Source organism: Microcaecilia unicolor, chromosome 6 (genome assembly GCF_901765095.1).
Source record: "Microcaecilia unicolor chromosome 6, aMicUni1.1, whole genome shotgun sequence".
Lineage (NCBI taxonomy): Eukaryota > Metazoa > Chordata > Amphibia > Gymnophiona > Siphonopidae > Microcaecilia > Microcaecilia unicolor.
Genome location: NC_044036.1, coordinates 96,364,750 through 96,380,233, shown reverse-complemented (window position 1 = coordinate 96,380,233; position 15,484 = coordinate 96,364,750). Strand labels below are relative to the sequence as shown.

At 47.6% G+C, this 15,484-nt stretch overlaps 1 protein-coding gene across 2 annotated transcripts in view; it reads left to right on the top strand.

Annotated features, from left to right (window-relative positions):
* Positions 1 to 15,484, top strand: part of XPR1 (xenotropic and polytropic retrovirus receptor 1) — a 373,461-nt gene that overhangs the window by 299,206 nt on the left and 58,771 nt on the right. For both annotated transcript variants that reach the window (XM_030206951.1, XM_030206950.1), the window contains exons 6-9: positions 5,499 to 5,582; positions 6,045 to 6,126; positions 7,664 to 7,851; positions 8,058 to 8,237. In XM_030206951.1, coding sequence (XP_030062811.1) covers positions 5,499 to 5,582; positions 6,045 to 6,126; positions 7,664 to 7,851; positions 8,058 to 8,237 — 534 coding nt within the window. The remainder of the gene's footprint in view (positions 1 to 5,498; positions 5,583 to 6,044; positions 6,127 to 7,663; positions 7,852 to 8,057; positions 8,238 to 15,484) is intronic.

Here is a 15,484-nt window from a genome sequence, read left to right as displayed (position 1 = left end):
TAGGTTAGTAATCCCCGCCCTGCGGCTGGAAGGGAGGGTATTTTGCGGACTCGATTGGGGAAAACGGGTGATTTTCTTCACAACCCGTTTGCTCTTCCGTGAGGTTGCGGGGCCAGTTGACTCAGGTGAGCCTGGTCGGGAAGTCTCTCCGGCATCTGACTCGGAAGCCTCGGCGTTATCCGGGCCCTCTGCCAGGCCCGCGAAGTCGGGGTATATGGGGGCGTATGGAGGTGGCGCAATATCGTCTTCGTACGCCTCCGTCGGAGCAAGTATCGGGGCCTTCAGAGGCACCTTTTCGGGCAAACCCTGAACTTTCCCTCGGGTTTCCTTCGGGGGTTTCATTCTGGGAAGTGTGTTGGTAGTACGGGGCGTGGTCTCTGTGGCTTCAGTGCTAGGGGCTGTCGGCCTTATGGGGGCGGTCCCTGCAGCCTTCTGAACGGCAGCGGTTGCCGGGGTTTGGAGAGTGAAGGCATGGGTCTGCAGGGCTTTAAGTTTAGTTTTCCGGCCCTTTCTCTGGTTCACCACCATAAGGGCAGCTTTTTCTACCTTACGTTGGGCCCAGTCCGGCGGGTTCCGGACTACATTCAACCACGCTTCTATATACGGTATGTCCTCAGGACAGCCTGGGTTTCCCTCAACTATAACGATGTCCATAACCGCTGCCACCTTCTCATACTCAAATGACCCCTCCGGAGGCCATTCCGCGATCCCCAACCCTGGCCACATAAATTGACATCGCTGTATCATCCCGGCCCTACTACATTTATCTTGGTCGAACACTTCGCTAAAGTGTTCCGTCATTAAGTCTAGAGGTGTGGAACCACCCCCGCCCATCCTAACCTGAGTGCCAAAGGAGAGACCACGGACAAAGGGGGAAAGGGATGGTGGAGGAGTAAGGGGTCTCTTTCCACCGGACACAGAAGGGTCAACACTCGGCCTGACCGGAACGCGGTCGCCCGGTCCGGAAATGCAAGCCCACTCACACACTTTCATACGCCACAAGAAACCCTCCCGTTCGGTTTCTTCGCCCGAGCCTAGTGAGTTTCGGGACCTAGTCCGTATTAGTCACTGGCTAAAAGAGGGTGATCACGCCTCTTCTTCGGTCCTTACTGGGCCGGTCACTACGCTGAGTATACTCGCCTGTCCGTCGTCGTCGTTGCAAGCTGCGCCGTCGGTGCGCTTCTCTCCGGAGTCAGAAAAGGTGCCTTCCTTGCCGGAACCACACAACCCCTTTCCAGTCAGGCGGAATTGATCGGCCCTCCTCCGGGAGATGGACGCTGAAATCAGCGGTGGCCACTCACCACCTTCTCGGGAGGGGATCGATGACCCGACCTGACCGCAATGGGGAGGGGAAAGAATATAATCCGATTTCCCTTTTGTAAACACTCCTGGCTGGCTCGCCAATGAAACAGGCTAAGTGAATCAGAAGACAAAAGGCAAGTTGGTTCCAAAACAATGCAACTTTATTGCTAGCAATGAACAGCACTGAGTTGTCTCAGGATACTGTGTGTCATAAATCATCTGACACTTACATTTATACTTCCCTGTTGGGCCTGCGCACTAGGCCCCTTATACATCACAGTGGACATGCGCAGCGAACATTTGTAGTTCTTACAGTATACATTTGTAGTTCACAGTACACACACGTCATAATACTGAAATGATACTGGCAAGGAAAACGAAACTTAGCATCTTCTTCTACACACACAATGCTCCTTTCTAGCACAGGAGATAAGATTCGTTAGGCTCAGAGATGCAGGGTGGGGGTGTCTACACCCTCCAAGGTCATCTATTCATATGACGCCTACGTGCAAGCTGGTCTTGTGTAAGCCTTGCTACTACTGTTACAAGCTGTATATCTAATGGCCCTGCATTCTGTCTTACATTAGTAAACAGCAAACTGGGTAAGGCACAAATGTCCAGTACATTCATAAAGTATGGCCAAAAGGCAAAAACAGAGGTAGTATGCATAAGTATAAGTCCATCAGTATGCACAAAACGTGAGGTTGTTCTGTTGGTCAGTAGTATTCGAGTAGTATCCGGCGTTCCACTCCTACAGTATCGGTAGGCATGTTACCTACAGGTAACAATATAGTTTTGTCATCTGCTTAAGTAAAAACCTTATAACCAACTGATGAGAGCATCACATTAAACATAGTGGGAGACAACAAGACCCCTGCAGGATTCCACAGGATGGCTTCCAAGAAGATGAAAGATTTCTGAAATCTTACAGTATATGATCTTTGATGTAAGAAACCCTCAAACCATCTCAAAACATTACCCTTTACCGCGATAGAACTTAATATTGACAGCATGAGACAGTGGTCCACCAGGTCGAAGGCTCATGATAGACTATAATACAGCTTTTTGACCTTTCCTTAAAGATGTTCCCTCTGCCAAAATAGCCCCGGATTACTGTCTCTGCATTATATTTTCAAAATCCCAATTATTAGAAGTGCAAAATTTTAAATCTATCCAGATATGATGTTAATTGGAAGGTCACCAGACCCTCCATAATTTTAGTGAATAATAGTATTGATACAATGTTTCTGTGATTAGAAACCTCGTGTGCTCCTAAAGCAGACCTCTTAATTAAAGGAGTAAGAACAATGTTTCCACCATTGAGTGGAAACTTACCACCTTTAAGTTGATTATCCAACCATTGCTTCAACAATACATAAAAAGTTTCAGGGGTCTCCCTAATAACATAAGGAGGACACCTATCTAGTGAGCAATATGACAAATTATACATTTTAAAAAGAGTGTTTAATTTTGTCTCATCAGTGGGATCAAAATTGACCCAGAATCTGTCTGCAGGGTTGCCAGACTCTTCATATGTTCTAAACTGAACATAAACTAATGATTGTATATTCAGATTAATCTGAGTCCTTATCATATTAACCTTACTCCTTTGAAAGAAAACAGCAACTATCTGCTGTTGAGTTAAATCCATGGTCTTTTTCAAATGATGTACTGATTTAAAAAGCTTTGCTTGATTTAATAGATCTTAAATGAGAATAATAAGCTTTATACTTTTGAATTTGCGATCTCTATGCTAATTTGCTACTTTCATTTGTTGTTTTACACTGTTGTCTTTCTGAACACCTGCAATGTTTCTTCTGGGCAATTAATTCAGAATCGAGGTATACGTTAATTTCTTTATTTCTAGAGTCACTTTTCCTTTTCATTGCAGCTATCTCCTCCAAATATCATTACAAAGTTTGTACCAGTCATCCAAATTACAAACTTCCCTTAGGGTCTGATACTAATCTATCACTAACTTTATTCCAAAATTCTGATGGCTCAGTTCTACCTCTTAGATAAATAGCTAGTCTTTTCCAATGACGGTTTGTAACATTTTTCTTTCCAATTAATAGATCTAGAGAATAATGATCAGACCATACCATGGGATTCCAATTAATAGATTCTATCTGAAAGTGTAATGAGGAATGTCCAGTATATGCCACAAGATCCAAATGATGTCCATTATTATGTTACAGTAGAAGATGGCCATTTAAAATTTAGTGCCCTTAAATATTCAAAACATTAGGGCCCTGTTTTAGAGCCCTATTTACTAAGGTACGCTAGCATTTTTAGCACACGCTAATGCTAGAGACACCCATATATTCCTGTGGGTTTCTCTAGCATGCGTTCACTAAAAATGTTAGCGCCTATAGCGCAGCTTGGTAAACAGGGCCCTAAAACTTTAGGGTTAGTGTCATCTTCTAAATGCAGATTAATGTAACCTACAAGTAAAACATGCTTATAGTTTATTGAATTCCTAAAAATAAGATCATAAAGTCTGTCTTTGGCTTCAATCCAATTATTAGGTGGGCAATAGAAGAAAATAATACAGAGAGGGTCCTCAAAAGCGGAATCTAAAACCTCATAAACAAGTAATTCTGAATTTGGGTCATTAAAACCATCTACAGGTTTAGTACAGAAAAAAAATTTATATATAAGTACAACACCACCTTCCTTCCCTCAACTCAGTGAACAGTCAGTAAGGTTCTAAAATATTCACGAGTTGTATCTCTAAAAAAAGACTTGCCTCTAAATGTAGTCCACAAGTTGCACACTAAGGGGCATTACAAGCCACTTAGGCGTGCCCCTTCAGCAGTTGCCTGAGACAACAAACCTCAAAAACTGGTGTATTTTTGATCCGGTCTTCAGGTGACGGTAGATGTCGCCACAGGGGGCAGGGCCAAGACCCTGGTGTGCTTTTGAGCCGGTCTGCAGGCGAGGGTAGATGTCGCTGCAGGAGGCAGGGCCAAGACACCGTGCTTCTTTCCTGCACTATCCTCAAGCTTGCTTGATGGAAAACTATTTACAGGCAGAGTTCCTCTCACAGCTGAGCACAAAGCATCTAGATGACGAGACAAGTAGAATGCAGCACTTCAAAGCTGGTGCATTTCTGAGCCGATCTGCAGACGAGGGTAGATGTTGCTGAAGAGGGCAGGGCCAAGACACTGCTCCACTTGCCTGCACGGTCCCCATAGTTGCATGATGGAAATCTATTCACAGGCACAAACTGCAAAAGCAGTTTTATAATAGTATATTCTGCTGATGTTGGCACTGATTCACTGCAAACACACATTGCTGAAAATTTATTCACACAGATGACCTGTTTTCTAACATATATTTTTTTTAATGTTTTCATTGGCAGGTCTATAAGATGTCATATGCTGGCTGTTAAACCATTAGTAGTTTTATTTATTTATTACATTTGTACCCCACATTTTCTCACCTATTTGCAGGCTCAGTGTGGCTTACATAGTACCGTAGAGGCTGTTGCCAATTCGGTTGGTGACAGATACAAAGGTATATTGTGATCAGATGAGGTAGGTGTGGATCAGGCATCAGGGGGATCGAAAGAAGTGAAGATTATAAATTGTCCAGAACGGTCATTAGTTGTGCTGTGTTGCTGGGTACTGAACTGGTTTTGAACTGGTAGATTCTTAGAGTTGGATGAACATTGTTAAATAATTTTCCCATAGAGACAAAATGGAAAAAAATTCCTTCATACATCTAGTCCTTTGTTCTCCATTTTAGAGTGGAACACAGTTGACTTATTAAGGGTACTGATTTTAGATGTTAACCAATAGATACTGACAAACACTACTGATGCACAAAAAAAAAAAAAAAAAGTAGGTATGGTGGTTGGATAAATAGCAGAAAAACAGCACTTCTGTTAATACTATCTCATCCCTTTCCTTGCCTGCCTTGGATCTTCCACTTATATTTTGTGCTTTTCAATACTAACCTCTATTCTGCTGCACAAATGTTTGTATTCATTTTGACCAGGAAAGATACTTAGCAATTTTACCAGTGCCATGAAAACACCAATAAATGCAGATATTTGTTGTACCATCAGAGAACCCCATTAGTTGGAAAATACATAAACTTACAGTTTCTAAATACCTGCAAACAGAAGCTAATCTTATAAAATAGATATTCTTATTAGTGGCTTAGTGACTTAAAATTGTTTCCTCCAACAGGGTGTGGTGACCAATGAACTTGAAGATGGAGATAGACAAAAAGCTATGAAACGCTTGCGTGTTCCTCCACTTGGAGCTGCACAGGTTGAGAGCTTGCTTTTTTAATTTTTTGGTGGGATGGTTGGGTTGTTGGATTGTTACCTTCCTTTGCTTTACTCATATTTACAATTAGGAACATAGAAGACATAGCAGTCCAAGAGGTGACTTCTTTTTGCATTCACATTGTCTAAGATTGATATTTTTCCCCCCATTCCATGGGTTTTGTTGATAGAGCTCCTATTGTACTGCTTGTACAGGAAGCTCTGTCAGAGCAGAAGCCATGTTTAGAAGCTTTTAGCTTTTTCATGTGTTAAAGGAAAGTTAGAATTTCAGCAAAGGGGGTAGAGCTGCTACAGATGGCATGTAGTATATGTTCTCTCAATACTATAGTGTGTTGAAGTTGCTGAAAATCCAAGGTTTTAATATTGCTAGCAGTGGCTTGCGGTTCACATTGGAGTGTATAACAACTTTATTTCTTATTACTGACTACTCTTCTTTCTTCTGCAGCCTGCCCCAGCATGGACCACCTTTCGAGTCGGCCTGTACTGTGGAATCTTCATAGTGCTGAATGTTGCTCTCATATTGACAGGTGGGCATATGCAACAAGTAACCCATTCTGTTGCTGACCCCAAAGCTCAGCCATAAACGCCGTTTACCTGTTTTGAAGTTCAGCCCTGGCCTAAGTCAGCATATGCTCACTGAGGATGTGAGGCAGTTGTGCACTGCCATGTGGAGAGACTTGGATTAAATTCTGAACTCTGATCTTGCACACCCTGGATCAGCCAGGGATGCTGCAGAGGCAGCATTTACAAAGCTCCTAAGGTCAGAGCCATCGTGCAGTGGTGAGACCTAGTGGTTCTATTTAATGTCTATGATGGCAGGAGCCCAGAAGGAAGGAACACTGTGCAGTGTTCAGCTGAGTACTGTCATGGCAATGATTTTTTTTTTTTTGGGGGGGTGGGGGGGAGAAGGTCAAAGGGATTATCAAATAGATCAAAGCTCTCCAAGTAGTTGTGAAGCATGGCCCATGGTGCCAGATTCCAGCTGTTGTTCTGATTGAACTGGAAGCGGGAAGAAATTGCAGAATGAAAAAAAAGTAGAATGTTAGTGTTTGCACATTCTAGAGCAGTAGAATATGTTGCAAATGGTCCACGTTTAAAGTTCATAATACTGTAATATTGTTAAATGCATCTTTGGTGCTTAAATATGACAGTTTGAGTTCTCCGTTGTTTCATGAACTAGATTTTAGTCTTGTTAATACAAAATATCATCTTTAATATATATCTTTGTTCGGTCTGTTATTTGTAGTTTATTTCGGTGCTTTGTGTTATGTTTTATTTCTCTAGATTTCACACTTCGCTTTTGTATATAGAATACTTTTTTCATTTAATAGGTCACGTATTGTACCGAGAGGTTTCTTTTGGTGGTGGTGGGGTAAACGGTGGAGCCTTGCTTAGTGTAATGACTCACTCCCATTGCCAAGTTAAAATAAGAGCGGGATACATGGAGCCATATCTTAATGGTTAGAACAGCTGCCTGTGAAATAAGAGCAGGATTTCTCATGGTGCTAGATCCTTTAGGTGTGCTTTAATTCTAATGTCTCTGCCTGCTGAATGTTAAACACTGTTAATGGAGTAAAATATCACATAAAAATGGTACAAAAAGTTAATAAAAATAATAAATACGTGAGAAAAAAATAAGATTGTAGCAGTGCTATCTTAAAGTGATGATCTCTTGTTGCAATCTCACATTGAATTCAAAGCACTATTCCTATATAGCACTCTTTGCAAAAATAATTTTAAGTCAAAATGATCTTATCTAAAGAAAAAGAATCCTCCCAAGCTATATATAAATTGGGTATATCTAGTGCACTTACATGGCCCAAGTTTCAGTAGTTATCTGCTTCAGAGGCTTCTTTCTATCAAAGTCTTCAAGTCAAATGTCTCTCTGGAACTTAAAAGAGGAGGTTGAGAATATGTATAACAGATAATGTTTTCTTGATTTTAATTCCTGTTGGGCACTCTATAATATGATTGGAAGGGTCAAAACTCAAGCTCTTGTACAATCTGCAACATGTTATTTTGTAAAACATTTTTTGTGTTTTTTGGTGGGGGTTTTTTTTTTAGGTGCTGTCTGCTTTAATCACCAGAACGTATGGCCACTGGTGAGAATCTATCGAGGAGGTTTCCTTCTGATCGAGTTCCTTTTCCTCCTGGGAATTAACACGTATGGCTGGAGGCAGGCAGGAGTAAACCATGTTTTGATTTTTGAGCTGAACCCAAGGAACAACTTGTCTCATCAGCATCTCTTTGAGGTAAGGTCAAGCGATTCTTATAACCTACCCTAGATTCTAGAGTAGTTTATCTCAAAGTAGTGCTGACATATTACAACAAGTCCATTAGTGGCTTTGTACTGAACTTTACTCCAGATATCAGGATTAGAGTTTATGAGCACATTGATGATTGTGCATAGGAAAGACATGGGCAGATCATATGTAAGCAATTTGTTCTTTTCTTGCAGATCGCTGGATTCTTGGGGATGCTTTGGTGCTTAAGTTTACTGTCATGTCTTTTTAGTCAGTCTACCAAGGTACCCATGCAGGTCAACCCTCTCATCCTATATGGATTTATGGTGCTTTTCCTCATCAACCCCACCAAAACATTCTACTACAAATCACGCTTCTGGTTATTGAAACTGCTGGTGAGTTTACAAAATATCTGGTTGTGGGTGATGCAAGAAGGGGGAAAACACCAGCATAACTGTGTTGCAGGACTTGCACCACTTGAAGCATGCCATACGTGCAGTCACAAAACAATAGTTATTCAGCTTCTCGTTAGCTAAATATTTCGTGCTGTGTAATAGAAGAGCATCCTGAAAACCTGTTGTCTTTGCATATTTGTTTGAATGATAAACAATTTATCTTCAGAGTAACAAACAGAGCAATATTCTACATTAAGGGGGTAATTCTGAACACCCCCTGGGAGCTTGCACTTCTGTGGGTAAATTGTATCCACAGGATTCTAAGCTGATTTTCATGTGGGGTTTCCCTTTGAAAATGCCTACAGCTACAGGAACAGAGCACAAATTCCAGTGTGTGTATATACACTTGCTGAAAGGTTTTGTAAATGAAAGCCCTGTATGTCCTCTTCCTCTTTTACCCCCAGCCTATTATCAGTGCAGGTACTTTGAAGCCCTGTCTTTAGCACGCAAGTTTTTCACAGGTGACTTTTCTGCTGATAAACTCCTGTTCAGTCATGGAAATTCCTGTGAAAAGTGCCCTCCCATATTATATTACTGCATCAGCCATTCAGGCTTGCTCTCTTCCATGTGGGCAGTTCTATAAGACCTTGGTAATGAAAGCATTGAGTTGGCGGCAATTTCTCTGCAAATGGTGGGAATGCATATGTTTCTCTTTTGGTCCCTATGTTTGACATCAGTTTAGCTTGTTTATTTCCATAGTCTGTTAAAACTTAACTGATATTAAAGTGGTAAGCATTATATTTCACACTTGTTTTATTTAATATATACCACCTATAAAATGAAATTCTCCGAGGACAAGCAGGCTGCTTGTTCTCACTGATGGGTGACGTCCACGGCAGCCCCTCCAACCGGAAACTTCACTAGCAAAGTCCTTTGCCAGCCCTCGCGCGCCCGCGCGCACCGCGCATGCGCGGCCGTCTTCCCGCCCGAAACCGGCTCGAGCCGGCCAGTCTTCTTTTGTCCGCACTCGGTACGGTCGTGTTTTCGCCGTGTCGAGCCCCGGAAAGTCGACCTCGCGCGTCCAATTTGTTTTGAACGTGTTTTTTTCCTTCGGGAAAGCTTTGTCCTAGTCGGGAAGTGCTCCGGAAACCCCCCGCCGGGTTTCGTGTAAATCCTCCCCGTACTTCCAGCTTTTTTGCCCCGGTAAGTTTTCTTTCGTCGTCGGGGTAGGCCTCTTTTCGGCCTCGGTCGAGATTTTTCTCCCTCTAAATTTGGTGCTTCAAATTTCGCCATTTCGGCTTTTGATTTCGCCGGCGTGATTTTTCCGCCCATGACATCGAAGCCTTCCAGCGGCTTCAAGAAGTGCACCCAGTGCGCCCGGGTTATCTCGCTCACTGATCGACACTCGTCGTGTCTTCAGTGTCTGGGGGCCGAGCACCGCCCTCAGAACTGCAGTCTGTGTTCCCTGCTTCAAAGGCGGACTCAGGTAGCGAGACTAGCCCAGTGGAACGTGTTGTTCTCGGGCTCTTCGTCGGCATCGGCACCGGGATCTTCGAGTGCATCGACGTCGTCAGCGTCCAGACCATCTTCCTCGGCCGCCCCTGCATCGAGTGCATCGAGGCATCGGGCCTCTGCATCGGCGCCGAGACATCGGATAGCTGCATCGACGTCGGTGGTACCAGGACCTCGTCTGCTGATGTCGTCGGACGGTGGTGCATCGGGTGGAGTGCAGGTGAGGGCTGTCCATTCCCCTGCTGGTGGCGGTGAGCCCTCGGGTGGGTCTCCGCCTACCCTGAGGGCTCCTGCGGTACAGCCCCCCCGAGATCGACCTTCTTCAGTCTCGGCCCCGAGGAAGCGACGGATGGATTCGACGTCCTCCTCGTCGGTGCCGGGGAGCTCCGGTGACATGCTTCGGAAGAAATCGAAGAAGCATCGACACCGGTCTCCTCCCCGTGTCGGCACCGAGAGCTCTGGGTCGCCGAGGGATTCGGCACCCAGCAGGCATCGGCACCGAGAGGACCGCTCACCCTCTGTTCAGGAGGTGTCGATGCGCTCCGCTCTGGACAGCCCGGAACAGCCTCCACGCCCGGAACAGGTACTGACGTCGACGCCTGCATCGACCTCTCAGCCTTTCTCTGCAGCCGCTCTAAACGAGAGCCTCCGGGCCGTTCTCCCAGAGATTCTGGGAGAGCTGTTGCGCCCTACCCCTCCGGTACCGGCGGTGCTTGCGCCACCGGTACCGTCGAGCGTGGCGCCGGCTGGCCCATCGCCCAGGTTGAGGTCCCCGACGTCGGTACCGCGTGCGGTACCGACCGCGGCCACCTCCCAGGAAGGCTCCCCGACTACGTCGGCGGAGGGAGCTTCGCCGATGCGGGCGAGGGAGTCTACCTCTCGACGCCCCCATCGTGGACGGGGTTCCACGGAGTCGAGCAGGGCGAGGTTGCAGACACAGGTCCGTGAACTTGTGTCTGACACCGAGGGTGAGGCCTCGTGGGAGGAAGAGGAAGATCCCAGATATTTCTCTGACGAGGAGTCTGAGGGTCTTCCGTCTGATCCCACTCCCTCTCCTGAGAGACAGCTTTCTCCTCCCGAGAGTCTGTCTTTTGCCTCCTTTGTCCGGGAGATGTCTACGGCCATCCCCTTCCCGGTGGTTGTGGAGGACGAGCCCAGGGCTGAAATGTTTGAGCTCCTGGACTATCCTTCTCCACCTAAGGAAGCGTCCACTGTTCCCTTGCACCATGTCCTGAAGAAGACATTGCTTGCGAACTGGACCAAGCCATTAACTAATCCCCACATTCCCAAGAAGATCGAGTCCCAGTACCGGATCCATGGGGACCCAGAGCTGATGTGCACCCAGTTGCCTCATGACTCTGGAGTTGTGGATTTGGCCCTAAAGAAGGCTAAGAGTTCTAGGGAACATGCTTCGGCGCCCCCGGGCAAGGACGCTAGAACCTTAGACTCCTTTGGGAGGAAGGCCTACCATTCCTCTATGCTCGTGTCCAAGATCCAGTCTTACCAGCTCTACACGAGCATACACATGCGGAATAATGTGCGGCAGTTGGCGGGCTTGGTTGATGCTCTTCCCCCTGAGCAAGCCAAGCCTTTTCAGGAGGTGGTCAGGCAGCTGAAGGCGTGCAGAAAATTCCTGGCCAGAGGAGTTTATGACACTTTTGATGTTGCGTCCAGGGCCGCTGCTCAAGGTGTGGTGATGCGCAGGCTCTCATGGCTGCGTGCCGCCGACCTGGAGAATAGAATCCAGCAGCGGATTACGGACTTGCCTTGCCGTGCGGATAACATTTTTGGCGAAAAAGTCGAGCAGGTGGTAGAGTCTCTCCACCAGCGGGACACCGCATTCGACAAGTTCGCCCGCCGGCAGCCTTCAGCTTCTACCTCTACAGGTAGACGATTTTTTGGGGGAAGGAAGACTGTTCCCTATACTTCTGGCAAGCGTAGGTACAATCCTCCTTCCCGACAGCCTGCGGCCCAGGCTAAGCCCCAGCGCGCTCGCTCTCGTCAGCAGCGTGCGAATCAGCAAGGCCCCGCGGCTCCCCAGCAAAAGCAAGGGGCGAGCTTTTGACTGGCTCCAGCAGAGCATAGCCGACATCCAAGTGTCAGTGCCGGGCGACCTGCCTGTCGGAGGGAGGTTGAAAGCTTTTCACCAAAGGTGGCCTCTCATAACCTCCGATCAGTGGGTTCTCCAAATAGTCCGGCAAGGATACACCCTCAATTTGGCCTCTCAACCTCCAAATTGTCCACCGGGAGCTCAGTCCTACAGCTTCCAGCACAAGCAGGTACTTGCAGAGGAACTCTCCGCCCTTCTCAGCGCCAATGCGGTCGAGCCCGTGCCATCCGGGCAAGAAGGGCTGGGGTTCTATTCCAGGTACTTCCTTGTGGAAAAGAAAACAGGGGGGATGCGTCCCATCCTAGACCTAAGGGCCCTGAACAAATATCTTTCCCTGGGCACCCTTCTCCCCATGATTCAGCAAAACGATTGGCTATGCTCTCTGGACTTGAAGGATGCCTACACACACATCCCGATACTGCCAGCTCACAGACAGTATCTGCGATTTCAGCTGGGCGCACGCCACTTCCAGTACTGTGTGCTACCCTTTGGGCTCGCCTCTGCGCCCAGGGTGTTCACAAAGTGCCTAGCTGTGGTAGCAGCGGCGCTTCGCAGGCTGGGGGTGCACGTGTTCCCATATCTCGACAATTGGCTGGTGAAGAACACATCCGAGGCAGGAGCCCTGCAGTCCATGCAGATGACTATTCGCCTCCTGGAGCTACTGGGGTTTGTGATAAATTACCCAAAGTCCCATCTTCTCCCAGTGCAGAAACTCGAATTCATCGGAGCCCTGCTGGATTCTCGGACGGCTCGCGCCTATCTCCCAGAGGCGAGGGCCAACAACTTGTTGTCCCTCGTCTCGCGGGTGCGAGCGTCCCAGCAGATCACAGCTCGGCAGATGTTGAGATTGCTGGGCCACATGGCTTCCACAGTTCATGTGACTCCCATGGCCCGCCTTCACATGAGATCTGCTCAATGGACCCTAGCCTCCCAGTGGTATCAGGCCGCCGGGGGTCTAGAGGACGTGATCCACCTGTCCACGAGTTTTCTCGAATCCCTGTATTGGTGGACGATTTGCTCCAATTTGACTCTGGGACGTCCCTTCCAAATTCCTCAGCCTCAAAAAGTGCTGACCACGGATGCGTCTCTCCTGGGATGGGGAGCTCATGTCGATGGGCTTCACACCCAAGGAAGGTGGTCCCTCCAAGAAAGCGATCTACAGATCAATCTTCTGGAGTTGCGAGCGATCTGGAACGCTCTGAAGGCTTTCAGAGATCGGCTGTCCCACCAAATTATCCAAATTCAGACAGACAATCAGGTTGCCATGTACTATGTCAACAAGCAGGGGGGCACCGGATCTCGCCCCCTGTGTCAGGAAGCCGTCAGCATGTGGCTCTGGGCTCGCCGTCAAGGCATGGTGCTCCAAGCCACATATCTGGCAGGCGTAAACAACAGTCTGGCCGACAGGTTGAGCAGGATTATGCAACCTCACGAGTGGTCGCTCAATTCCCGTGTGGTGCGACAGATCTTCCAGGCGTGGGGCACCCCCCTGGTGGATCTCTTCGCATCTCAAGTGAACCACAAGGTCCCTCAGTTCTGTTCCAGGCTTCAGGCCCACGGCAGACTGGCGTCGGATGCCTTCCTCCTGGATTGGGGGGAAGGTCTGCTGTATGCTTATCCTCCCATTCCTCTGGTGGGGAAGACTTCGTTGAAACTCAAGCAAGACCGAGGCACCATGATTCTGATTGCTCCCTTTTGGCCGCGTCAGATCTGGTTCCCTCTTCTTCTGGAGTTATCCTCCGAAGAACCGTGGAGATTGGAGTGTTTTCCGACCCTCATCACGCAGGACGAAGGGGCTCTTCTGCATCCCAACCTCCAGTCCCTGGCTCTCACGGCCTGGATGTTGAGGGCGTAGACTTTGCCTCTTTGGGTCTGCCAGAGGGTGTCTCCCGCATCTTGCTTGCTTCCAGGAAAGACTCCACTAAGAGAAGTTACTTCTTTCATTGGAGGAGGTTTGCCGTCTGGTGTGACAGCAAGGCCCTAGATCCTCGCTCTTGTCCTACACAGACCCTGCTTGAATACCTTCTCCACTTGTCTGAGTCTGGTCTGAAGACCAACTCCGTAAGGGTTCACCTTAGTGCAATCAGTGCATACCATTACCAAGTGGAAGGTAAGCCGATCTCAGGACAGCCTTTAGTTGTTCGCTTCATGAGAGGTTTGCTTTTGTCAAAGCCCCCTGTCAAGCCTCCTACAGTGTCATGGGATCTCAATGTCGTTCTCACCCAGCTGATGAAACCTCCTTTCGAGCCACTGAATTCCTGCCATCCGAAGTACTTGACCTGGAAGGTCATTTTCTTGGTGGCAGTTACCTCGGCTCGTAGAGTCAGTGAGCTTCAGGCCCTGGTAGCCCAGGCCCCTTACACCAAATTTCATCACAACAGAGTAGTCCTCCGCACTCACCCTAAGTTTCTGCCAAAGGTTGTGTCGGAGTTCCATCTGAACCAGTCAATTGTCTTGCCAACTTTCTTTCCCCGTCCTCATTCCTGCCCTGCTGAACGTCAGCTGCACACATTGGACTGCAAGAGAGCATTGGCCTTCTATCTGGAGCGGACACAGCCCCACAGACAGTCCGCCCAATTGTTTGTTTCTTTTGATCCCAACAAGAGGGGAGTGGCTGTAGGGAAACGCACCATATCCAATTGGCTAGCAGATTGCATTTCCTTCACTTACGCCCAGGCTGGGCTGGCTCTTGAGGGTCATGTCACGGCTCATAATGTTAGAGCCATGGCAGCGTCGGTAGCCCACTTGAAGTCAGCCACCATGGAGGAAATTTGCAAAGCTGCGACGTGGTCATCTGTCCACACATTCACATCTCATTACTGCCTGCAGCAGGATACCCGACGTGACAGTCGGTTCGGGCAGTCAGTTCTTCAGAACCTGTTTGGGCTTTAGGATCCAACTCCACCCCCCGAGGGCCCTGTTTGTTCTGTTCCAGGCTACACTCTCAGTTAGTTGGTAAATTTTTTAGGTCAATCTCAGTTATGTCCTCGCCGTTGCGAGGCCCAATTGACCAATGTTGTTGTTTTGAGTGAGCCTGGGGGCTAGGGATACCCCATCAGTGAGAACAAGCAGCCTGCTTGTCCTCGGAGAAAGCGAATGCTACATACCTGTAGAAGGTATTCTCCGAGGACAGCAGGCTGATTGTTCTCACAAACCCGCCCGCCTCCCCTTTGGAGTTGTGTCTTCCCTTGAAGTGTATTGTCTTGCTACATACTGGACTGGCCGGCTCGAGCCGGTTTCGGGCGGGAAGACGGCCGCGCATGCGCGGTGCGCGCGGGCGCGCGAGGGCTGGCAAAGGACTTTGCTAGTGAAGTTTCCGGTTGGAGGGGCTGCCGTGGACGTCACCCATCAGTGAGAACAATCAGCCTGCTGTCCTCGGAGAATACCTTCTACAGGTATGTAGCATTCGCTTTTTCTAAGCAATTTACATAAAAATCATAATAAGGAGAAAGGGAGCACACAAAGGAGTTTCTAAGTTACAATAAAAGATAGAGTGAAGAGACAGGTCTAAAATTACTCTAAGAAATGAGTAGGTCAAGAGGTACGCTGAGTCAAATTAGAATTTGAGAGAAAGGATCGGAAATTCCTGCAGGTCTGGTGTACTAATGAGGACTGACTTGTCAGT